We start from the raw sequence: 27,082 nt of genomic DNA on the forward strand, positions 1-27,082 counted from the left end.
AGAATGACTGAATCTCAATTTTGTGACACATGAATTAAAACCAGAGTTACACCTCAACCACAGGTCATTAATTAAAACAAATTCTGTGAAATTCTACCCAGAGTTACGTATTACTCAGGGTTTTACATTCAGTCAGCAAACATTTCTTTCTATTCTCTTCTTCTGGTGCAAAATTCTCTTTCTCATTAATGCTACAACCGATTTAAAAATTAGGTGTCTTGATTTTTTTTAATGGTCCTGGGGATTAAACAAATGGTTTTATTCTTATAAGTCAAGTACTCAACCACTAAGTTAAGGCCCTGGTCCTTTTTCTAATTTTCCTTTGATTCAGGATGTAATGTAGTTATCCTGGCTGAACTTGAGCTCAATCTATAGTCAAGGTAGGTCTGTGAACTTGTGACCCTCCTGTCATAGCCTACTATGTACCTGGGATTATGTTTGTGAACAAGACCTAGTTTTTTTTTAAATACTTAAATTCAAAATTCTATTAAGTGTTTGTTTGTTTATGCATACTTTGGATGGGGGTGAGACAAAATTTCTGTGTGTGGCCTCTGGCTGTCCTGGAACTTGTTCAGTAGACCAGGCTGACCTCAAACTCAGAGATCCACCTGCCTCTGCCTTCCGAGTGCTAGGATTAAAGGTGTACATCACCACTTCCTAGCTAAAATTCTTGAGAGTAAAATATTAAGCAGATTTAAAGTCAACAAAAAAAGTCTCATACATTACAGTATTACTAATATTTTTACACTGTGTCTTAAAATATTTATTTTTTTTTTTTTTGGTTCTTTTTTTCGGAGCTGGGGACCGAACCCAGGGCCTTGCGCTTCCTAGGTAAGCGCTCTACCACTGAGCTAAATCCCCAGCCCCAAAATATTTATTTTTAAATGATCAAATGCATACAATCATACTACCTGCACGTTACGTTGTCCTTTATGTAAGGAATGCTTGTCTTTTAATAGCCTGTTAATGGCTGCAATTTTTAAAAAGGCATTTGAAAAACTACTATCCTTATCATCAATCATGCTAGGAATGAAATGCATGGTCAGTTATCAGTAAGTGACTACTACATATTGTCATTGACATTGACTGTTCGTACTATTAACCTTCCAGTTAACTCTAATATAATAGCAAAAATAGCAAAATCATGATTATTAGACCTAATACTAATCATTTCAAAATTATGTGCACTCTTTCAAGTGTGTCTCTCTTTTGATGTAACTGGACTAAACCCATTAAAAATGGAACTCTGAAATAGGTAGCTGCACTAAATGAAATGTACAGACTTCAGATCCTCAATGATGCTCAAACCTAAAAGTTAGAATTCTGTTACTGGGGGGCTCATGAGGCTGACAGTCTATCTGCTCCAGAAATAAACTTGCTCCAATATGGTCCAACAGCACGTGCATACATCAGATAAACTCAGACCTAGACAGAAGACACACCACTGCCTTACTAATATTTAACACTCAATCAAAGCTTACAGCTAGTGTTTTATCATTAAATCCTTGTCAATGTTTTTATCAAATGCTTATACAATGTATGGAGACACTGGGAGAATGTATGAATTCAAGTCGAATGGAAGCGAACTACAAGTTCAATGCATAAAGTGTGATATATTTTATGAAATTGTTTGACGTTCATTAGTCAGAAGTATTTTTGAAGTCCTAAACTTCTATGCCTGTACTCTTTTAGCAGTAACTTCATGTGAATAACTTTAAGAGAAAAGAAAAGAAGTGCTATGGATATTAGCTCACTGGTAGAATGTTTACCTAGTAAGTACGAGGTCTTGGGTTTGGTCAAGTATGTATAAATAAATAAAAAATAAATAAAAAAATAAATAAATGGATGAATGAATGAATGTAAGAATATCATCTGAATAGATTAGTGTCACTGTGGTTCAAATATTCTTGTTAATGCACTAAAAAGGTAAGGATGTGAACAGGTGGCTCAGTGGTTAAGAGTACCTGCTATGTAACCATGATCCATGTAACAAGCAGGCGTGGTTTTACAAATGCCTAAAGCCCCAGTGTTGTGGGGACCAGAGAAAAGAGGAGACCTGGTGCTTGCTGCCAAAATAGCTGAAAAGACCATAGCTCCTGGGTCAGGGAAAGATCTCACCTAAAGGAGGAAGTCAGATAAAGAAGGACATTCTATGTCCTCTCCTGGCCTCTGAACATTTAATACACCCATAAAAATTAATTTAAAAGAAAAAGAAGCTACTATATAAGATAATAAGCTGTGATCTGGTGTGTGTAAAGTTAGTATCTTACCAATACAGAGAAATCAAATATGATATGAAATTTTAAAGTATTGCTTAAATATAGAACTTTTAATATATAGGAATGGTTATTATTAGATCCTGATGTGGTCAATCCACTCAATTTTAGGGAACCTGATATCTAAACTGTTCCCCCAATTATAGTTAACCTAAGAATAAACAACTAGTTGACAAACCAGGTGGTTTAGGAAAACGTTAGTGCCATATTCCACAAATCCAGACCAGAAATGTCCTTCTTATTTTATTGATATGAACAATAAACATGGACTAAAAACTTAACTGAGTGTTTCAAACATAAGAACATCAAGTCTGTGATAGAATCCTTACCTCTGGGATTATAGGTGTAGGTTTTTTCTTATCCAGAGATTTCGGCTTTAAAATGACCTTTTCTACCTCCAGCATTCCTATTGGTGTGTTTGGCTTAAATTTGATGAGATTCTCTTCAGCAGACAGCAAGTCGATTGTGTGACTTGATGGGTTTAAGTGATACTGTGCACAGAGGAACACCAGCAAGTCCATCATGGGCTTACTGAAAGAGACGAACAATGGTGGCTTTAAGAGTCCAACTCAACAGACTGTAAAACTTAACTGTTTTTGAAAACTGTGCTCCTTGTTTGTCTTCAAGCAAGGCTACAAAACAAGAGTTGTGTGAGCAACTTAAATATCTGATAATCAGAAAGACAAAATCCTAACAGATTAAAGGCAGTGGTTAAAACGCTTAAGGTCTTAGATGCTAGCACTGGTTCAACAATTTGCTACAGATTTTTATCTGCCAATTTATGTCATAAATTGTATGAGTCCTTCCTTACCCAAGAATAGTTAATCACTTTGATTAGGAGACAATCCTCAATATTATAACTCAAAATTAACTTAACTCATGAGTTGGCTACATTGCAAAGTTCTCATAGAATGAAGTACAGCCTTTGGGGTTTGGGGGTGGGGAGGGAGAGAGAATTGTGCACTATTAAACAAATATATAAGGACCCCAAACTTTTAATAAATTATGTGGATTATTTTATTTAGTATTTCCTAGGTTCTGCTGTCATTGCACAGAATGAGGACATGCTGGTCCTGACAGATCTATTATTCTATTTGATGGACTGGGCCAGGTGTCAGCAATATTGCAGTCCACTTACAATCTGCTCCAAATCTAGGCTGACCTCAACTCACTATGTACTCACATCCAGCTTAAACTCCTTATCCCATCCTCCCTGCTTCTATGAGGGCGCCCACCCATCCACCCACCCACTCACTCACTCACTCACTCCTGCCTCTCCACGCTGGCATTGCCCTACACTTGGGCATCTAGCTTTCACAAGACCAAGGACTTTTCCTCTCATTGATGCTGGACAAGGCCAGTCTCTGCTACATATGCAGCTGGAGTCACGGGTCCCTCCATGTGTACTCTTTGGTTGGTGGTTTAGTCCCTGGGAGCTCTGGGGTGTTTGGTTGGTTGATGTTGTTGTTCTTCCTATGGGGTTGCAAACCCCCTCAGCTCCTTCAGTCCTTTCTCTAACTCCTCCATTGGGGACCCTGTTCTCAGTCCAATGGTTGTCTGACAGTGTTTCTAAAAGCTTCTTGGGGAAAGAACTGAGATTTTATAGAGTGAGATTAAGCTTGTAAGAACAATTAGAAGGCTATAGCAAAAATCTATGTGGGAAGCTTAGTCTATACCTCCAATGTTAATGGTGTGGAGGCCTGAACTAAATATTGAGCAGGGAGAGAAGGAAAAAGAATGAAAGGGGGGTGGTGGTAGAAGAGATGATTGAAATTTACATAGAGTCACTAAGGGGACTATAGACTATATACCTACACTCACTAAGGGGACTATAGACTATATACATACAGTCACTAAGGGGACTATAGACCCCTCTAAAACTGTGACAGAGGCTCTGGCCAGTTTAACCCAGACCTTATCTAGAATCCATGTATACCTATCTGCAAACACCTCTCTGGCAGGACCCCAGCTTAGCAGTCTTTCTTCCTAGGAAATAAAAGGAGGCAATGAATAAAAGCAGTGCTAATATGTGAAAACTTTAGAGGAGTTATTTCCTCCTGGACAATGCTATTTTGAATACACACACACACACACACATACACACACACACACACACACACACACACACACACACACACCCCACAAAACACTATTGAGATCTGTGTGCACTGACTGGTGTAAGGGGAAACAGTTGTTGAGGGGAGAGTCACACATTCTAGGGAAAAGAAATATGAACTGAAAACTTTGGCAAATTTGCATAGTAGCCTTGCTTTATATAAAGCTGTGCCGTCGACAATAAAGGAGGCTATTTGCTTTTACAAATGTAGCTTCAGACTAGTCTGAATGGCTAAAACACATAAGAGAAGGCTCAGTATTTGACAGTAAACCACATCAGAGTTTCCCTCAACCAGAAGGGTGGGAATTACAATGTGGCTCTGTTGTAAAGGAGCCGCAACTCTAAATGGCAGGACTCCAACTCTGAAGCAGGTGCAGTGGGCAATAACACATCCTGAACCCACAGAAAATGAAGCCAGCCCTTAATATAGATGAGGATTATCCACCTGAATGCCAAAGCACTTTTGCCAAAGACAACCATCTTGGCTTAAGAATAACTGTCCTCACATGATAAGACTGACAACAGTTAGGTAGCAGGTTAGGCCATAAACTACTATTGTCAGGAAAAGAGTCATCTCCCTGCAGCCCAAGGTGGGACCATCTGAGACCCAAAGCACATTATTAAAGTGGTCAAGGAGCATATGCATTAAACTGCTACGGCCTCGGTGATGCGTGCATTGGTCTCTTCCCCCATTTATCACTTATCCACAGCAACGGAAACTGAAACTGAAATAGAATATGAATCCTGATTTGTCACGCTACCTGGTTGTAGCCTTAACATTATCATTGTTTTAGCACTATTATTCATACTTGCAGACACTTATACAGTGATGTCCTGGAAAGAATATTTAAATTCTTTTAAAGCAGCTAATATAAAAAAAAAGTCTTCAAAAACTCTTTGACGTGAAGAAATCCCTGTGAGATTGCCAATGTTTCATAAACAAACCAAAAAAAATCATCTTTTGTATTTAATTCCTTTCTATTATTTCATTTGAGATCAGCTCTACCATGAAAGCTAGTCCTTACATTGTAATTTTATAAGTGGAACAAATGAGGCTTAAGAAATCATATTAATATATCACCTACAACAGTCATTTGGATTAGAATCTCCTGACTCTCCAACTATTTCCAGCTACATTTTGCATCCACATGATTCAAAGTAATGTCCATAGTGGTGAAATGGTTGTTTAGAGCAGGATATCTGCTTTAGGACACAGTTTCACCACACAGATCAAAGACTTCATCAAATATTTTCTAAATCCTCTGGGACCCTTGCTGTATCTGGGACACGGAGTAGTAGTAATCTTAACCTGGTTTTGATAATGGATGGTCTGAGCTTCTATTTCTGTGTTTTCAAGATCCAGCTGGATATCAAAAGATTCAGGTCACAATGCAATAAAGAGCTCCAAGAACAGTGCAAAAATGACATAGGTGGATTTCCAAGCCTCCACATGCTTAAACAAGGCCACCTGCCAACAGGGTGCCTAGGTAATTTTTCATTCAATCTGGGACAGCTGAGAGCAAAAGAACGACTCAGGGATAAAGGGCAGACATAGGAACACCCTAGAAAATGGGGACACCCAACAATAAGTGAACAGAATAAGTAAGATTCTAGTCTCTAACAATGTATCTTATTGTTGTAGTTTCAACGAATCCTCAAATCCATGTTGAGATGAATTGTTTCTCTGACTTACATATGCACGCTAGCAACTGAGTGAGATCTATGCTGTGCAAACCCTTCCTGGTCCAAACAAACTCGGAAATGAAACACTGCAAACTTCGGTGCATCCAACATGGAAAACACATTTTGTCTTGGCCTTGGGAGAGCTTTACTGTGCTGTGTGAAACGAGGAGACAAACATTAAGCAACAGAATGTGAAGATAGCTAACAATCAAACAGGTCATCACTAAAAATGATTTCCTATCAAATATTAAAAATAGATGGAGTAAAAACTGTTTTCTCCTTGAAACCCACCATTTTATACTGTAGTCTACACAAACATTTACCTTTAATGTTATTTGCAGAACAAGTTAGAAATAATGACCTTTATTTAAGAAAAAGACAAACCCTCCCATTTAAAAAGAAATATATTTCAGCTGCCAAGTGCATACCAGACCTAGAGAAACTGAACCAGGAGGATTAGGAATTCAAACCCAACCTGGGCTATAGACAAAGGTCCTGTCTCAACAACAACACTCATACACCCAAACAAACCATCACACAAAACACAATAAATAAGAACAATTAAACGACAACAAAAAAAGACTATACTCACTAAATATACCACACAGTTGTGGGTCTTCATTATCAGCCTGGCTGAACTTTCAATTACCAAGAGACATCAGACCAGGTCTTTGAGAGCTTTCTCAAACAAAAAGTCCTGTAAATATTACATTGATTCTCAGAGGAAATCATATGCTTTTTCTTTAAAGATGAGAAACTTTCACAGAAGAGTCACTAACAACGACCAAGTTTACAAACTAGAAGTAGGAATAGTGTCTGTAAAGGAATTCAGAGCTCAGTAGTAGAAAAGGAGACAAAGCAAGTCTTAGTTAGAAACTAATGGAGTGAGGGAAAGAGACTTGCCAAATCTGGCTCGGAGATGTAAGGGACAGCGTGACATGGTTCCCTCCCCTAAAACAGAGCCAGCAGGGCATGGATCTCCACAAGTGTGGATGGTTGCTGTGGATGTAAGGGTTATATGTATAAAAAAATATATATTTTAATTCATGTTCCTCCTTGGGGAAATATTCTCCCTGCCAAGGTTATAAGAAAATGTTCTCTCTGCCAATGTTAATGACTTCATGATAATTAGAAATGGAGTCCAGGAATCGAGTGTGTATTCATGTCCTTAGAAAAAATGGTAAATGCTGAGACCTTCAGGACAGCCCTTAAGGCTGTGGGAAAGAACTCTGAAAAACATGAGTTCAAAAATATATAATTTCTCAACTATGCAAAATATAGGGATGCAATATAGACTGTATAAGGAGTTTCACAGATCTAAAGGAACAGAAGGAGCTGCACTATAAGATAGCTTGTCAGAAAGATACTAGCAAGATCCACCCACCTAAGATTTTTGTTTGTGCTTACAAGGCAGGCAGGTTTGTAAGTTCAAGGTCAGCCTGGGACAAAGGGAGTTTAATTAGGTCCAGGTCCAGGTCCAGGTCCAGGTCCAGGCTTGGTAGGAACGGTAATTTCCAGGTGAGGTTGCACCAAGCTGCCTTATTGTCTCTGCCTAACAAAGGCAGGCAGGTCTCCAAATTCATTTGCAATGTAAAAAACAAACAACACAAACACACATACACAAAAATGCTTGCTCTCCTTTTCCTAAGAATCAAGAGGCTACAGTCATGGAATGCTAATTCATAGGTTTCTAGAGGGAACCCGGAGTAAGAGACTATAAACTGATATGTAAATAAAAACTGGGCTTCTGGTCTGTCTGCATGAGATGAGCCAGCAGAGAGTTCTAGCAGGCTTTTTTTTTTTCCAGAGAGACTTGAGCTGTTTGGACATCTCTGGAGAGCAAACACAGCTCTTTTAAAATGTTTCATAGCTCTTTCAGAATTTTTCTAACAGGATTTTTGACCTTGGTCCGAAATCCCAAGAATTACTTGGAGAACTAATACAGCCCTTTTAGAATTTTATTCTAGAAAATCCAGTAATATTTTATAGCAGCTTTTCTGACTTTGGTGGGAAAAATTCATGAGCTATCCAGATAGCTTTTAGAATTTCTTCTAGCACGAGAGAGCTGTCTCTACATAGAGGTATCTCAAGAAGAAAGCTGTCTGGAGCAGACTACAGAGCCAAGAACTATCTAAGAAAGCTGTCTAGGGAGCCATCTTGAACAGAGTACAAGGCTATACTCCTGTACCCAACATTTGACTTTGACTTGTTTGTTTTACCACCCTCAAACACTGCTTCCTCAGAAGTCCTCTCCAAGCACAGGCTAGTCTTTGGTGGAGACTCCTACAAAGACAACTTAGCTTTCACTATGTGAATTTATAGCCAAGGACCAGGGCCAACCACTTCATGGTAAATATTTAAAAGGGACAAAAGGGGGAGTGGAATTCTAACCGTGCTGGCTAGTTTTACATCAACTTGATACAAGCTAAAGTCATATCAGGAGGGGGGGCCTAAATGAGGAAATGCCTTCATAAGACCCAGCTGTAGACCAACTCAACTACCTCATCTGAGAGCTGCTGGAGCATGCGAAAGGGCCAGCCCCACAGATCCAAAGCTGCAGTATCTCCATAACAGCAGGTTATCTGAGGAGTCCCTGTGAGGATCCAATGTTGACGGTGTATCAGAAGCCAGAGGCCTTGAACCAAACCAACGACTCGCTGCAATGAACATCTGTGGTAAAGACGTGTAGATATAGGGAATGCTGTGGACCAAACTGACATATTACAACGTCCACAATGAGATTTTTTTATGATTTGTTTGTCTAATTGTTTTGGTTTTGTTTTGGGGTATTGCAGGGAAGATGGCAGATACATAGAGCCAGGGGGATGTGTGGGATTTGGATGCACGGTGTGAAACTCACCAAGAATTAATAAAAAGTTAAAAATCCAGCAGTAAACCTGCAGGATATTTTCTTAATTAGTGATTGATGGGAGAGGGCCCAGACCACTGTGGGTGGTGATATCCCTGATCGAGTAGTAGGGAGGGGTTCTACTGGGTTCTAGAAGAAATCAGGCTAAGCAAGCCAGTCAGTAAGCAGCACTCCTCCATGGCCCCTGCATCGACTCCTGCCTCCAGGACCTTGCCCAGCTTGAGTTCCTATCCTGATTCCCTTTGATGATGAACAGTAAGTAATACGGAACTGTAGGCCAAATAACCCCCTTCCTCCCTATGTTGTTCTTTGGTCATGGTGTTTCATGGTGACAACAGAAACCCTAACTCAGGCATTGACCAAACCAGCCTGGAGAAATCCGGTTTTTGTTTGGGTGGTTGGTTTGTTGTTATTTTGCTTGTTCTTTGCAGACAGGGTCTCATATAGCCCAGGCTGATCACAACCTTACTACTCATTTGAAAGTGATTTTGAACTTCTGATCCTCCTACATCTGCTTCCCAAGTATTGGACACAAACATGACTTTATTTAGCAGTTTTCAATAAATACAACTATAATGTGAACTTTTGAATTCTGGTCCATAATTATTTTAACAAAAACTGACTCACGACGGTGTAGCCTGTCACTTTTCTCAATCTACTTACTTCCAATAGGTGGCACTCTACTCCATGTAAATCCTCCTGGGTTGACTGCTTTCTGCCCTGTACCAGTCAGAATTGCTCTTAGTGGCACTAACCAAGGGAACAGGGCCACAGCTTTTATACAAAGTGTCTCTGAGTTACTTGACACAAAATCCTTGAGGACACACATGAAGCTATGAGGCAAAGCATAATTTCAAGCTGGGGATTCTACTTAAAGAGCATTCCTGCCTTTGTTTGCATTCATGGTATCCTAAGATTTGATCACATCAAAACAAAGCAAAACAAAACAAAACAAAAAAACAAACAAACAAACAAAAAAAAGGCTGTCTCCTCCTTTGTTATAAACAACTGGCCTTTCCTTCCTCCCTGTTGTAGAAAGGGGTTACTCGTACAGCATGGAATGCTCTCCCTATACATACTCAATGTGAAACTTTCATCAATCTCCCCAACTGGAAAATTTAAAGGCATAGTACTTTCTCCCGGGAGGCAGCTGCAGGAGGATAGTGAGCAGAAATCAGTTTGTTTTATAGACTGAAACAAAAAAAAAATCCAAAAAACAAAAAAGGAACTCTCCCCAAAGTACCAGGGCAGCTCGTCCTTAACAGCAGCTGCCTCCAATGCTCACTTGAGCAGTTAAGAGCAGCAGCGGTGAGAACAGTAACTCAGTGGTACACCTGCACATAGGCACATACACCCAAATGCATGTAGACATAAACACACAAGCAAGCATGCACACACATACTATCTGAGATACACAAATATTCTAGTTCCTCCCTCCTTCCATCATCCATGCTATGCTATTATTGCAGACAGAAATGCCCCGCATTTTCAATCAGACTACAGCTACCATCAACACAAGCAAAGTAAGAAGATAGCAAAGACAGATGAGTCCGAGTTATTTAGGACATGACATCAGGAAACTCTGGTACCCACTAAGCCTGCCGCACTAACTCAGGAGAATGTGTGCTTGTTCTCTCCTGAGCATGGTCTATTATGCCCCAACCTCACTGTGTTTCAAACCAGAATAAACTCTAATAAAAACCAGTGTACACACAAGGACATTCTTCTGCAGGTAAAGTTAGACATGCCCATGTTCATGAAGGGAACATCCTATACATAGTCTTGCATGGGAGATGTGACAAGACATCTTGAAACATCTTCCCACTGATGGGGTAGGTATACTGTGGGGGAAAATGCTTTTGAAAAGCAAAGCACACACACATCACATACTACTCTTCATACATATTACAATCTGACCCCGATAATGTTTTTTGCAACAAATGCATGGTAAATCAGGCCATCGAAATGAATTGGCTGGGCTAAAGAGATGGATCGGTGGTTAAGAACACGTGTTGTTCTAAGGGATCCAATCCTCTTTCCTGACCTCCAAGGGCACCAAGCATGTATGTGGTGCACAGACATACATGTGAGCAAAACACTCTTGCACATAAGCTAAATAAATAAATCCTAAAAATGTTACAAACAAATGCTTAAAAATAAACATTCAAATATAATTTAGACCGATTCAGAAAATTCAAAAAATCTAGAGACAGACTCCTCAGAGGTTTTGATTTGTCTGAAATACCCTTGTGCACTTGATCTTATTTAAAACTAATTCCTCAGTCCTACAAAGAACTCCTGGATCACTCTGTAGAATCTTTTTCCTTTTTACAATGAGAAGATATTATATTGAAATATCTTCCTTTAGTTAACACTTTTAATAAATACAATACATTTTACTATTTGTATTTTTTGTGCTTATTAACTAACACCTTTTAGAACAATGGCTCATCAGTACCTGGACCTCTTAAGACCACTTTAACCACACCCGTAGGATTCCTCATACCATACTCCTGCGGTACTCCAAACTACACTCAGAGAAGCCCACACTACACTCTGAAATAGAGAGCAAGGTCTTTCAAAAATATCACAGAATCATACTAAGACCCTCAAAATCACACTCTATGTCACCGACATTTAGAATACTCATTAGTCCTCTAACTGAAAGGTTCGTAAAGACGACCACAGTCAGATCCCAGGTGACAGGGCTATGAAAAGCAAGCTGCTATAAGAAAAACTGCTAGCAAGTAATTGCCAACTCACAAAACTTGAGCCCTAAACAATTTTTTTTAATTAGAGACACTTCCTTTTTAGGGCACCTCTGCCTTGATCTCTACCTGGAAAGAACAGCGTGGCAGTTAAGACTGTTCTTCTAGGACCCAAGTTTGATTCCTAGAACCCATATCAGTTGACTCCCAACTGCCTGTTACCCATGCTCCAGGGGATCTGGACCTTCTGGCCTACCCGTGTACCTGTACTTGTGTGTGTGTGTGTGTGTGTGTGTGTGTGTGTGTGTGTGTGTGTCTGTGTCTGTGTCTGTGTCTGTGTCTCTGTGTGTGTGTCTGTCTGTCTGTCTGTGTGTCTGTGTCTCTGTGTGTGTGTCTGTCTGTGTCTTTGTGTGTGTGTGTGTGTCTGTGTGTAACGTGCACACTAGCACACATGCACTTGAATGCGCACAGGTTAAAGACAAGAATACATCTCTTTTTTTAATAAAAGACAAATATATAGAAAGCATAGCATAAAACACTATGGGAAACTATACTATTGCACAAAGAACCGAGAGTATGGAAGTGAGAGGAAGCAGGTGATTCTAGGGATGTCAGGAAACTTTTATATAAAGCATCGTTTGAGCCTGCATAAGCTAACTGGAGAACAGCAGAAAGAAGTCCTGTAGAGTGCTGGGGGTGGTGTTTATAAAGATACTGAGGTTTAAAAACCAAGTACCTACAGAAGAATAAAGAGTCATATGGCAAAGCTTAAGACACTTTATAAAAGAGGGCAGGGAAGGAAAAGCCTACGTAATGTCAGAGGAGAAACTGACAAACCGCAATCTTCACACGTGGTAGTCTGGACTTCCTTAACTCAGGGTTGAATTGCTATAGCTGTACAAACTGAGAGTCCTCAAGTCAGGCCATCTGTGAGTGCAGCAACAAAGCACCAGGGGCCAGGTGAGGGTGATCAGTTCCCTACAGAAAAGAGCTTGGGGGGTCTGACTCTGTGATACAGAGCTCGCTGGCTTTGAACCCCAACATCCTTCCCCACCCCTAAAAAATAGAGCCAATCTGTGCCAAGCAGTGATAGGATTTCATGTTACCCTAGCAATGTACAATGTGTTATTTAATCCTAACAATTCAGGCACAAAACTTTTCCATAGATAAGCAAATGCTGCAATTCAACCAACAATAGCTGGTCTTAGACACATACAAAGATTGATTGATGGAAAATTACCTGGGATTTAGGGATGGAGAAGCCAAAGAGCTTAGAAGACAAAGGTATGAAAGGACCAACAAGCAGCTGAAAGAGTCAGATGCTGAGATTTACACCCACCCAATGGACAGAAGCTGCTGACCCCTGTGGATGAATTAGGGAAAAACTGGAAGAAGCTGAGGAGGAGGGAGACCCTGTAAGGGACCAGTCACAGGGACCAGCCATCTCAACTAACCTGGATCCCGATATCTCTCAGACACTGGATCGCCAAGCAGGCAGCATACACAGCTGATATGAGACCCCCCAACACATATACAGCAGAGGACTTCTGGGTTTGGGTTCAGTTAGAGAAGATGCACCTAACCCTCTAAAGAATGGAGGCCCCAGAGAGTAGAGAGGTCTGGTTGGGTGGAGAGTTGGGGGGTAGGGACATCCTTGTGGAGATGAGGGGGGAGGGGGTATGGGATGTGGAAGAGTCAGAGGGTAGACTGGGAGGGGAATAAAATCTGGAGTGTAAAAAAAAGATTAAATAAAAATGTTATTAAAAGGAAGGAAGGGAGGGAGGGAGGGAGGGAGGGAGGAAAGGAAGGAAGGAAGGAAGGAAGGAAGGAAGGAAGGAAGGAAGGAAGGAAGGAAAAGTCTATGGTCCTCTGGTCCCAGTAAGAAGACATGTAGCAAAAAATGACTCAGAACCTTTAAGTTATAGATGACCCAAAGTAACTGTGGACATGCGGAATACAATGCAGCATAAAATCCAGTCATAAATTAGACTAAGAAGGAAAAGGGGAAACAAATCCAGCCGAGAAACAGAAGGTAGAAAACCTAGATGATTAAAAGACTTCTAAAGGAGGCCAAAAGTCCCTGCAATGGGCGGTTTATCATGAGATTCCCTGAAGCTCTCAGGACAGAGGACTCAGGATGTAGATGTCCAGAGCAAAGACGGTAAGCAGAAAGTCTGAGACTCCTGTCAATGTACAAGTCTCATGGGAAGACCAGGGCTCAAGTCCGAGTCTAAGCAGATGGGGTAACAGCTAATCCCAAGACAGAAAAGACCACAATCCAGTGAGCTTACCAGAACATCCAAAGAAAGGCGTGGCCAGTGAAGAAACCAGCTTTACCCACAAGCCTTAGAGGAAAGCCAGGAAAACTGAACTGCTGGGGGTCGGTCTTGTGGCCTCTGCTACATCAATTCTTATCACTGTTTTACTTCCGTGCATGACAGTAGAACACTGCTCTGTTTTATGTTGTTAGAGTGCCGAACAGTGTCTTCTACTTTCTCCCCCAGAAGGGGTAGAGTACAGGCACAGGTAGGAGCCACCAAGGTTAGGGACAAGTGCAGCAACCTCATAAACAGGGTTTCCTGATGAAATCCTAAAACTACCTTAACTACAGAAACAAATGGAAACAATGTAACTCGCTGAGACTTAAGGAGAACAAAAGCCTAAGCCGGAATTCTAAGAAGTATTTCCTAAGGCTGCCTGCATTTTATTTTCACAAGTTATAATGTTTAGGGTGACCTATGATTGTGATGGGTTTAAAATTACCATCATCCGGAGTGAGAAGTTTACAGAAAGTCGTAGCATTAGAAGGCAATAACTTACTAACACATTGCTTCCTCCTTTTGCTCCACACGCAGGGCATCCCATGCTAAGGGCAAGCAGCCTCTTTCTAACACATGCCGCGCAACACAATGCGGAAGGTAGGAAGGCGAACGGTGAGGTCAAGTATACGGTCCATGCCGCTTTCTACCTCAGGATGGAAGGGAAAATTACAAGCAGCTCTGTTTCATTTTCCCAACTTTCGTTCATTTAAAACAGTCAATCTCAATCACATCTTCCTTCCCTCGAATCTTCCTTCCCTGCTACTTCAAGTTTGACTCTCTATTTCTACTTGATACAGCCATGGGATTAAATCAGTGAATTAAAAAAAAAATCCCTAATGTTGCACAAAAATCTATTTGTTTGGGTAAGTTAAGAAAATGCTACCTTTTTAACTCTTACACTACAGCAGCAGCCTGAGGCAGAAAGAACAAATTGGGTAGGACAGAAGGAATGAACCCTGCTGCAGATACTGGGCTTTGGAACCTTGACTGACAAATGAAACAGCAGGACCGGCTTTTCACACCCACCAGCAAATAACGAAATACGAGAAAATTCCAAGTCTTAATCATTGAGCTGCATCAGTGGAATACACAAGCTTGATATTAATACACTGCAAGAGGAGACTTACTATTCTTTTAGCCCGTACTTTAAAAAACGGGTAATAACTCATTGATAACAGATATATTTTGTCAAATGAAGGAAAATGAAGGCATGAATCCCAGTGGTTTCAATGGCGACAGAAGAGAGTGGCCTGCTGGCATTTTAGCCACTGCGGCATACCTGCCATGAACTGTAGTAGATTTGAGAACATCTCCAGGCAGGACCACCGAGAGTTCGATGTCTTTATCTATCATATTGTCATGTTGCTCTGTGGAGACAGGAATAGATTCTACAGGATCCTCAGCCGAAGAGACATCCATGCCCTTCATCTCAGCAGGGGGGAGAGGTGCCTTCGCTTTTGTTTTCCTCCTACAATAAAAAGAAATTTCAGAAAATAAAACAGATGCTCTCTAGTATTATCTAGTTTTATTAAAGAAAAAACCCAATCAAATTATATTTTAAAAAATCCCTAAGTTTTGATTACTTTCACATCAGAATTATACATTTATTAAATTAAAAGACATGAAATATAAATGGCCAATAAATGCATGAAAAATATCCATCACTGTCCATTAGGTAAAGAACCTAAGATAACACTGAGATCTCCGATCATCCTAATCAGAACAATGGACATTAAGGATAAAAACAACACTGAACGCTGTTAAGATCTATAGACAAAGGAGTCCTTATAAATAGTTAAGTACGACAGTAAACTCGTCAAACCGCTTTGGAAACCTGTATGAAGGTTGTGGGTTAAAATCACAGTCAGTGGACCACATGACCCAGCTAAGCCACCCCACTCTTTACTGAAAGGGCTCTGAAGTCAGCATATCATAGCATTCATATTGAAGGAGGTTTACTGCCCCACCATTTACAACAGCCACACTGTGAGATCACCTTAGGTATCCATCGACGAGAATGCATAAAGAAAACAGATATGTACACACACAAAGCATATGATTCAGTGCCTGTGTGTTATACAATTATGTCACTTGCAATAAAACTGATGCCACTGAGGATTACAACAGAAAGTGAATTCTGACTCAGAAAGATAAAAATCATGCGTGTTTTCACTCATTAGTTGACCCTAGATTTTATACAGATACATAGAATCACTTCTATGTGTATGACCTAAAAGTAGAAAGAATGTGAATGAAGATGACTAATGGGAGACGGGGAAGGGAGAAGAGTAAAGGACATGGGGGTGACCTGAGAATGGCGCTATACATCTTTATGAAAATGTCCCTATGTAACCCAGAGCTCTCTGTGTATAATCAACATACACTTAAACAAAGAAGACAAGGTAAAGAAAATCTATATTGGCTTTGATTCAGTTCAGTAAATATGCTCAGGTCTACTGAAGTAAGAATTCCATCTCTTCTTTGATGAGATAACTTATTAACAATGTCTCAGGATGGACTGTTGTACTATACACTTCACACTGGCCCCTGAGTCTTTCCTTCGAGTTCAGTGTACCCTAATTCTCTATCCACATAAATATTACCTATCCTTTACCATCTAGCTTACTTTACCCTCTGGTCCCAAACATGTACACAGAACTTCTTTCTTTTTAGATTTGGTGCAGTGTTTGCAACTGAATCTCTAAATCTAGCAATTTTTTTTCTATCTCTCCCTGATTACCAGATCACCACTCTGAATGATACCAGAAAAGAAAAAAAGAAAGCTAAAAGTGGCTGCATTTGGTACTACTCCTGGCATTGAACAATGAACTCCCTTGCTGTCTGTAAGACACACAGCCGGACACGACTGTTACCCAGTGGGCATTTTCAGATGAGCTTGACTGAGGCAGGAAAGATCCACCCTGAGTGTAGGCACCACTTTCCGGAAGGCTAGTGTCCAGACTGCATAGAAAGGAGACGGGGAGGGAGTGATGGCATTCACCCCTGCCCTAGAATCCTAATTATTATGACTTCCTCACCATTATGACAGAATATACTGGCAAATTAGGAGCCAAAATACACTCTTCCTTGCTTTTTTCAAACACTTTGTGGTAATGAAATAATAAAATAAAATAAAATAAAAATAAAGACACCAAGCAACTTTCCTAACCTTGTGGCTCATAGACCTACAAAACTGCTTTGTGGAAGGAATATGGAAGGCTTTGGAGCTGCAGGCTGGGGAAGCCTGAGAATGCTATGAGCAGAACTGAATGGGCCATTCAGGACTTCAGAAGACCAGAATGCCTTCAGAAACACAGGCAGTAAAGGTCAGGCTCTCGAGAGGTTTCAGAGATGAACAGGAGTCTATCAGGAACTGGGTTAGAGGCCAGTCGTGTTCTGTTCTGGAAGTGAGTCTGGCTGCATTCTAAAAACTTGAGCGAGGCTAAAAGCAATGGGCTGAGTCATTCAGCAGAGAGAACTAAAAGGCAAAAGCACTCGGACGGTGGCCTTGTGTTTGCTCACACTGTTTACCGAGGTTCCTGTGAGATTCACAGCAGAAACTAAAACGTGCGCAGCTTGGCACACGGAAAGGAACTTGAGTGTGGGGAAAGGTGGGGACAAGATTGTGACATATGAAGTAGCAGCAAAGAGATTCATTAGTACCGATAAAGATAAATCTCACACTCTTTAGTGGGTAACGGAAAAGATATTCTGACGGCAAGACCCCGTCTATGAAAGGCACTAACTTTTAGAATTGCAGGTCAATTTGACAAGAGAGACTCTGAAATGAAAATGCCACAGACAGTCTCCCTTGTGGAAGGGACTCCCTGCTCACAAATATTTACCCAGGAAAAGTTATTTTCCTAAGTTTCACTCCCTCAAGACACAAAGGCCAATGAAAACTGTGAAAGAGGAGTCCAGTCTCTATGTTGAGTTGGCAGCAGATCTTGGGAACGTCACATACAAGGGGCTGGTTTTATAAGTGTAAAAAAAATGCAAAATTTATAGGATCATGGTGGTTGGTATCATGGTTATATAAAGCCACATAGGCCCATCGAAGCTGGGCTCCCTACTTTGAAATACTGCTCCATGATGCAATGAAGAGAATGCCCAGCTGCAGTGAAGAACCCAGTATGACGGAAATGTTAGTGCCACTGGATGACACCGAGGAGAGCTGCAGGCATGGGGCAGAGCCAGTCTATGCTAGAAGCTATGGATACTTAGACGGAAGAAACGGAAGGACCTGGTCTGACCAAGTCTACTGGAGTGAGAGCATCACACACCTCACGTCTGCATATGAAGCTGAGGATTGGATGTTTTCCCTGCTTGGTTTCCCTCTTTGCCTCTATTCCTCCTCTTTGGAGTATGTGTCTCTACACACTCTCTCTGTAAACTGGAAGAAACAATAAGGTAGTTTTAAAAACTTCTTATTTTACCTTGGGTCTCCTAAGACACTTTGGACTTCTGAACAACTGCTAGAACTGTTCATAGTTTGGGATTCTTACAGATGAACCAAAATGCCCCCTTGCTTCATGAGATGACCACGAGCCTTTAAAGACTGTACGTGTGGGGTTATGGCTTAGAAACTGTTTTGATTATCAAGATGACAAGAGACAGACTTGTAACTGGTTACTATTCACAATTAACATGGATACGTTTAAAATCACAGAAGAGAAATCACTTGGTGCTTTGGCTAAAAGAATAAGATCACGAGTAGAATCACCTAAGAGAGACCTACCGGTAGGCCTGTGAAAGTGTTTCTGGAAAGACTTACTTGAGAGAGGAAGACGCGTCCTTATACAGGTGGTGCCAGTATAAATCAAATCCAAGAAAGGAAGCAGGCAGAGCCCCAGGCTGCACAATCATCTCCCTTCCTTATTGACCAAGGATCCACCCCCATCCCCCAACCCGCCTCCCTGTCAGGATGGACAACATTTTCTTAAGTTGTTTTTGCTACGTATTTTGACACCAGAGGAAGAGTTTGCAACCGTAACAAATACAGTTATTTCAAACATTATAAACAGGCTCCAATGGAATTTCACAGATATATACACTAATAAATATTTTCAATGTCAAAAGGGCAATGAGGCTACTTGGAAATAGAAAGGGTAGAATTCCCAAAAACAATTCTTATAGAAACAATTAAATAATGTGATGGCCTTTGAAAAATGAAATGTGGAAAAAAAACTATAACTAGTGACATATACATATTATTTAGTATTTAAATAAAATTAAAAGTTTGAAAATGTTATCTTAAAAAAATATAATTGTAGGGCCAGAGAAATGGTCAGAGTTTAAGAGCACTGACTGCTCTTCCAGAGAACATGGGATTAGTTCCCCGCACCCACACGGCAGCTAATAACCATCTATAACTCTAGTTCTGCATTGGATACATTCTTCTGGTCTCTGTGAGCAGTAGGCGTGCATAAGGTACACAAATGTATATGCAGAAAAATACTTTTACACATAAAAATATATTAAGAAAACTAACTGCTTTGGAAGAAAGAATATTACTACTTTCCTCCCAGGACCAATGTAAATTTTAATTCTGCATTTCCTGAGAAAATGCAAGATCCACACAAGATAAATACACCATCCTTCCACTCGGTAAATTTACAATTATAAGCCCAAGCAACTTTGAGCACTGCAGTAAAAAGACAGAGGTAGTTCTTTGTATATCAGATTATTATAACTAGTTTTTAATTTTTAGTCATATAATCAGATTTATATTTAGGAAAGCTTCTTTCATAATTTGCAATAAGAATAAATTTTAAACCAGTTACTATATATAACAAGGTTTTTTTTTTATCTGCAAAGGAAAATGTTGCTTTATGCTAAATTTTAATCTGTAGAAATTGACTACTCATAGATTACAACCATTTATCCTATAATAGATAACTTCCAGTACAAGTAAGCACAAGAGACCTAAAGACAAATGATTCAAATATGACTTTCAAAGGCATGGCCCACGGGGCTGACGGACATACAAAATTACCATGAAGTCTGACGATGGATCTAAGTGAGTGCAAGGTACTGTTGTCATGAATCTAATTTTCCTGGGAAGCAAAAGTTTTTAAATATGGGGGATACCATTGCACTGGATTTGGGTGAAGAACTCTAAATACATGGAAAATGCCTAGAAATAATTTATATTTATGGCAGAGAAAGCAAATGAAGACGTACTTGTAGAACGCTGATAAAACTCTACAGAGAGGAGAAAGGAGATAAAAAGTCAGTGGGATCAGCTAAAAACGTAAGAGGATTCAAATAAAGTGGCTTAGTACAAAGGTAATATGCTTAGGCCAATAGTCGACTTACCCTGAGCAAAAACTAATCAGGAAACACAGTGATTGGAAAATTCCTTTTAGAACAGGAGGGGGGAAAATGAATTAGAAAAGACTGCAGGTTTCCCCACCTTTGGGGGTCACATTTCCTTCAGTTTTCTGGAACTCAAAATGCCCATTCCTAACAATGATGTCCAATGCCTAAAGCCTCGGTCGGCACTGTATCACGGGCTGATCAGAGGTCACCACGCCATGTCTTGCTTTCCTGTTCTCCATCTTTACTGCCCTCTGCAGCTTCAGCTATCTGACACTTCCCAACCAGCCCTTCCATATCCAGAGAAGGAAAACCTCCTGAACAACCTCTCCCCTGTCTACCAGACCCAAAAAGAAAATGTTCACCTTTCGGCATCCTATGCGAAAGCTGCTATCTTGCATCCTAAGGTAATCTGAGCTGGTGAGGAAACTCCATCTCTAGTTATGAACACACATCAATTGCAGAACCACCCACAGGCAGATGGAAAGTGCTATTTTATACAGAACTGCCCTAAAGGATATCCTCAAGGCTCCTCTTATTGTCTTAATCAACAAAGCTTTTGTCCCATTTTTTTGGTACTGATCATGTAAGTACCTGGGACACTAAGTACAAGAGACTAAGATTCTCACAGTATCAAATGACCAAAAAAGAAAGGTATGAAGATACACAGCAAAAACAAAACAAATCACCCGTCACCAAGCACATGGGTAACCCTGAAAACCAAAGCAATTTGACAGCAACTAAAAATGGCTATGTGGAGTTGGGGGTGGGGCGGGTGAGCTTAGGAGAGTCAAGTGACTCAGCTCCTGCAGGCACAGTAGACCTTCCCTGTAGAGCATGTCCTGCCAGCTAGTGTTGGCTCCAAATGTGACCCATTCACAAAGTGTGGGCTTGTCTATCTGGGTCACTTACTCCATCTTCTGTCGTCTAATCTCATGGAAAGAATACCAGGAGGAGAGAACACCAGGAGGAGAGAACACCAGGAGGAGAGAACACCAGGAGGAGAGAACACCAGGAGGAGAGAACACCAGGAGGAGAGAACACCAGGAGGAGGCCTGGAATCAGCCTGAATCCTAAATGGCTTTAATACTTTAACTTCCATGACCTTCAACTATCAGCAGAAAAATCTGAATATGTTTTAACATACTCACTTCTGGAGTTCATGTTTCGATTACAGGACACGGAGCAGTGAAAAAAACTGGAAGTCAACCAAGTCCAGTAAAAAAAAAAAAAAAAAAAAAAGGTCAAATATAGATTATAGACTATCTGAATGCAGGAAATTCTAGTAGCAAAGAGGAAGGCAAGGAAGAGGGAGAGGGAAAGGGAAGAGAGAAGACAGCCGAACACAAGTATTCAATGATAACTACCGTCTACCAATTCGAGTCTTTATTACGGTTTATCCTGTGTGGTGTATGTATGTCAGCGTCTATATGGGGACCCAGAGTTGATGGCAGGAGTCATCTGCCAAGGCTCCTCTACCTTAGTATTGAAGCAGCACCTCTCAAGGCAGGGCTCACAGGTACAGCTAAGCCAGCTTGTCCTCAGGATCCCCTCCCTCTCGACTTTCCAGGCCTGGAATTACAGCAGGTCACTAAGCCTGCCCGGCATTCCATATTCGATTCTGGGGACCTGAACCCCCAACCTTTAAATACACCTAGCAGGTACTTCAACTGCTGAGCATCTTACCAGGTCCTACTTTCCATTAGAGTAATAAAATTATAGCTTCATAGCTGAAGGGATGGTGTAGCAGTTAAGAGCACATGCTGTCCTTACAGAGAGCCTCAGTTGGGTTCCCATCCCTAAATGGCTGCTCACAACCATATTAACTACAGTGCTATAGCATTGAACAGCTTCTTCTTCCTTGTTTCCCATGGGTCCCATGTGAACACATACACAGACTCATAATTAAGTAATAAACATAAATCTCAGAATGATAATATCGTCATTAAAGTCACACATCCCATTGGCTGCTTGATTTTGACAATCAGGATCAAATTCATAGCTTTGAACAATTAGGAATGGGCTTCATTACTGAACTGATAGACACCTGTGCCCCACGCCTTGTAAAGAGAACGAGGTAAGGATTTTCATAGCAGCTCTTCCTCACCAGTAGCATGGCTACCATGGCCTACGCAGCAGGGGGTGCTCTCCTTGGCAAATCTCAGTTAGAGAAGGCAGAAGAGAGAAGAGACACGAAAACATATTTGAGACAAAAAAAAATTCTTCAGATTAGAAGAAAACTTAATCAACCCTTAAAACCAGCAAGCCACAGTGAATCACTGTGGGATCGTTCGTTTAAAATAAATTACGTGTATTTACTTATAAAGAGGTGGGAAGACACATACATCCATGCCACAGAGGCCATTGAGTTGGTCTGCTCCTTCCAACATGTGAGTCCTGCAGACTGAACTCCTATCGGCTTAGCAGTGAGTGTTCTTACCAGCTGAGTTAAATTACTGGCCCAAATTACTGCCTAACGATCTTCATGAGGGAAAAAGAAAATCTGTAATTTCAAACACCCAATGTACTACTTTTCTGTGGCAAAACACCTAACAGAATCAACTTAAGGGGGGGGGGGCAAAAGGATTTATTTTGATTTGAAGTCTGAGGACCCATCATGGGGAAAGCACTGTAATAAAGCGGTACCAGCTGTGGCAGCGGGGTGGGGGGCAATGGTCACATTGTGTCTGCCCACAGTCAAGGAGTCACGGAGAGAGAGGAACACTGGTGTCTGCGTCCCCAGCCTCTGTCTTCCATGATCCGAGTGGGTGCTCCCTCCTCAGTTAAACCTCTCTGGAAACATTCCCACCATCACACCCAGAAGTATCTTTCTTAGGTGTTTCTAAATGCAGTCTAACCAATCATCACACCCAGTGATACATGTTTAAAATTATGTCTTTATTTTCAATTTAATGTGCATTGGTGTTTTGCTCACATGTATGTCTATATATATGAGGGTGTTGGATCACTTGTAACTGGAGTTAAAGACACTTGAAAACGGCCTTGTGGGTGCTGGGAATTGAACCCGGGTCTTCCAGAAGAGCAGCCAGTGCCATTAACCACTGAACCGTCTCTCCAGCCTCCCCCAGTATACATTCTTAAAATACCAAAACCTCAGCTGACTGATTTTCCACTGGCATCCTACAACTAACACTGGTCTTTTCATCATTTTTTTTAAAGCTAGAACACTTAAATTTCTGTGTCTAGTATGATCCTAACTCCATTATGGTCAGAACTGATATCCATAAGAGATGGAGAAGAAACAGAGATCTAGGAAAATAATGGAATCCAAATCGGAAGTCTCTTCTTCGTTTCACAGAAAAGGTGAAAATGGCATCTGAGCCAAGGCTGCTCTTCCCTGAACTCTGGGCTCAGAGTGTATTGGCACCTCTGCTTTAATATGCTATGTAATATTCTGTATATTTGGCTTCACTATTAATGACAAAGGCATGAAAATAGGACTTACGAGCCTTTGAATACCACAGTTCAAGACCAAACCCCAAATATAACAGCACTCCCACCCTCCCTATACAAAGTGCTATCACGCCTGAGTCCTCCCAGTGTGGGTGATGAGCCCCTCCTCCAAGTAACTGATAGGGATTCTGGGGCCCTCCAACTATGCCTCATCATAACACAGCGGGGACTGGCTCCTCAAAATTTGCATTTTTCCGTGTGGGTGTGATGAAGGAGGAGAAGGTTTAGTTAAATAAAATTTGTTCCATAGTGGACTTAACACTGAGCTCTGGGGAGAATCCTGACTAACTTCACATACAAGCGACTTTCAATGTAGATCTGACCAGCAAGAAGGAAAGGCAGCCCAAGAAGACGGGCCACGGTGGCCCAGCTGACATTTCCCCTGTCAACAGCACTAATGGCATTGGTCTAAGTCTAGCAATGAACTTGTCCATCTCAGTCCCACTGAGCACTGTTTCATGCCTGCCAAAGCTCTCCACCTGGGATCCTCTGTGGACTTTCTGGTGAGAGCACAGTCCACCATGTTCTTCCTTCTTCACTGGCATGCCTGTGTCCACTGCCATCCTCTCAGCGTGCAGTCTCCAGTCAGAGACTCTGCTGTCCACTTTTTGTCCTTTTCCGGTCTCTGTTCACACCATACTCATAAGTGATTTCCTCAACACCTGCAGTATTTAAATGGCATCTCCACGTGGATGAATCTCAACTCCACACCTGCCACTTACTGTCTCCACATCTCACAGTCATCTCCCTTGGCTGACCAGGCGTGGACCCCCAACTTTAAGAACCCCAGATTTTATCTTCTTCCCCAGCCTCCATTCTTATATCAACCTTCCTCCACCTCTGTGTCTCCAACTAACCTTACAGTGAACTCAAGCAAAACTCTAAGCCCATTTTGATTCTTCTCAGCCGCTTATACCTATCTTCAATCCATTACCAAACAATTCAGGATAGTTTGTCTACAACCGAGGAACCTGTGTTCCTTGCTCCAGATCCTCTGTTACTATCTGCATAATTCAGCCATCACCTCATGGGCTGATAAGGCTCTCATTACCTCCTGACTGTCTTCTGCTGTCTCTCCTCTCCCTTGAAATCCATTCTCCTCACAATAGTCAGGCCCTCTTCCTAAACATCAGTCAGTCTCTTCCCTATCGGTTTTCCTTGGCACTGACAATGAATCCCAGAGACCTTTCCTTCCCTTTAAAGCCCCCATGGACTTTTTCCTGTGATTCAGAACACCAGCAATAGCACCTGAAGCCTTACAAAGGCAAACTCCTTCTCCAGAGCTACATCAATGTCAAGGGTAGGGTGGCCCACACACCACAGCCTTCCAAGTGATTCTGCTGCATGCTAGACAGCTGGGCAAGCCCCAGGAAGCATGAGATTTCCTATGGTGCCAGGTTCACCATAGGAAACACTGCTTTCTCAAACAGACCCAGTCCCTCCACATCTGAGGACCGGGGCACAGCTTTCCTCACCCAAAACCACTCCCTAGCATTGTACCATTAATCACCTATTCCTTGGGCCCATTTCGATAATGCATTTCCTCCTGAAGGGATTAAGGAGGGGAGGAGGTAATGGATGTGTGGAGGATGATCAAAATATGTTATACATGTATAGAAGTTCACTCAAAGTCCTTATTATACGTAATCAATAATAAAATACTTTATTGATCTATTCCCAGACCTCTCAAAGGATATGTCAACCCCAGTCCTACCCAGTATATCCTCTCAGAACCCAATGCTTCCCTCACCCTGTCTATCACTACCACACATTACCTTCCCCGTGTCTTTACTTGTGCATTATTCAGTGTTCAGATAAAAGTCCCCTGAAGATTGGGACTTGGACTCCCTCCTTCTCTCCTGTGCCAGTCCCTAGAAATTAAGCTGGCACAGATGGGGAATTCAATCTGTATTTGCTGATTTAACTGAGGGATGCATTCATTCCATAATGCCAGAGAAACGTGGGTGGATTGCCAGGAGCAGTGTATTCTGTAACACATTACAAGTTGTCACAAACGTAATTGGTCACTCAAAGCCCAAAGACAGACACAGACACAGACACAGACAGACAGACAGACACACACACACACACACACACAGACACACACACACACACACACACACACATACACACACACACACACACACACACCCCTACCTTAGAATGTGTGTACATTTTCCACTACTTGGGCAAAGGAGGGTTTAAATGGGGAGTGACACAGATGAAGAGTAGAAAGAAATTTTTCTCATTCTGCCCAGGCAAGTAACTTACCCAAGGCTGAATCAAAGATCTATGAGTCAGACTGGAAGTGTCTCAACTATCGTGTCCCTTGACTAACCAATGAGAATCATGATCGGTATCAAAAAGAAATAATCTAATTCTGTGTTCTCCATTCTCTTTCAAGGCTGTGACTCATCCCTTCCTGCCATTTGGCACTACAAAGCAAACACGAAAACAATGGGTATTCTCTACACCAAAGCAAGCAAAGCACCTACCCAACTAGCATCTACGCCCTAACGACAAATTCTAATAAAGGACAAGAGTAAGAAACAAAATAGTGTTATCCAATATCCTCAAGAGGAAACACTTCAATGGGTTAGAAATTCTTAGCCAGATATGGTGGTCCAGGAGGCTGACACAGAAGTTTTACAATGGTCCAGGTAACATAGCAAGACTTAGTCTCAATTTAAGGAGGAGGAGGAGGAGGAAGGTGACAACAACAAAGACTAAGACAAGGAAGAATACAATGATGCCAGAGGAGAAGAAAGGGGGCAAAAGCGGTCTTAATTAGGGTTTCTAGTGAAACACAAGGACCACTTCCATATCATTGTTCAGGGTCAGGACAGGAACTCAAACAGGGCAGAAACCAGGAGCTGATGCAGAGGGCATGGAGGCTTACAGTTCACCGCTTGCTTCCCATGCCATGCTCAGCCTGCTTTCTTATGGAACCCAGGACCACCTGCTCACCTGCCACAGCCATCACTAATTACAAAAATGCTCTCCAGGCCCCCGTACAGCCTGATCTCATTCAGTCATTTCTCAACTGAAGCTCCCCAGCCTTCAGTGACTGTGGCTTGTGTCGAGTTGACATAAAGCTATACAGCACAAAGAACCGCCTTCAGTGTTTCCAGATGTGTAATAACACGTCTGCATAACACCATGAGGTTAAGTGCTACTGAAGGAACTTCTACATGGAAAGGTTGGCGAGGCTGCCTGAGGTCGCCTAGCTAGTCAGAATGGAGCAGAGTTTTAATCCCAAGTTTGCTGGTTCCCATGCTAGGGCTCTCAACAGCTATAGCATAGCATTCCTTTGGGAG

At 41.4% G+C, this 27,082-nt stretch overlaps 1 protein-coding gene, 1 non-coding gene and 1 pseudogene across 18 annotated transcripts in view; 2 read left to right on the top strand and 1 right to left on the bottom strand.

Moving 5' to 3' along the window:
- Positions 1-27,082, bottom strand: part of Cobll1 (cordon-bleu WH2 repeat protein-like 1) — a 160,303-nt gene that overhangs the window by 57,885 nt on the left and 75,336 nt on the right. For all 17 annotated transcript variants that reach the window (XM_087651676.1, XM_087651675.1, XM_087651672.1 and 14 more), the window contains 2 exon segments: positions 15,253-15,441; positions 2,606-2,807 (listed from right to left, as the gene is read on the bottom strand). In XM_087651676.1, coding sequence (XP_087507802.1) covers positions 2,606-2,807; positions 15,253-15,441 — 391 coding nt within the window.
- On the top strand, positions 7,933-7,996 carry LOC120101991 (U7 small nuclear RNA). Its single transcript, XR_015685077.1, has one exon. It is a non-coding gene; the product is annotated as a U7 small nuclear RNA (small nuclear RNA).
- Positions 19,983-27,082, top strand: part of LOC148006476 (small ribosomal subunit protein uS17-like) — a 75,146-nt pseudogene continuing 68,046 nt past the window's right edge.

This window comes from Rattus norvegicus, chromosome 3 (assembly GCF_021556685.1).
Source record: "Rattus norvegicus strain SHRSP/BbbUtx chromosome 3, alternate assembly SHRSP_T2T, whole genome shotgun sequence".
Taxonomy (NCBI): Eukaryota; Metazoa; Chordata; class Mammalia; order Rodentia; family Muridae; genus Rattus; species Rattus norvegicus.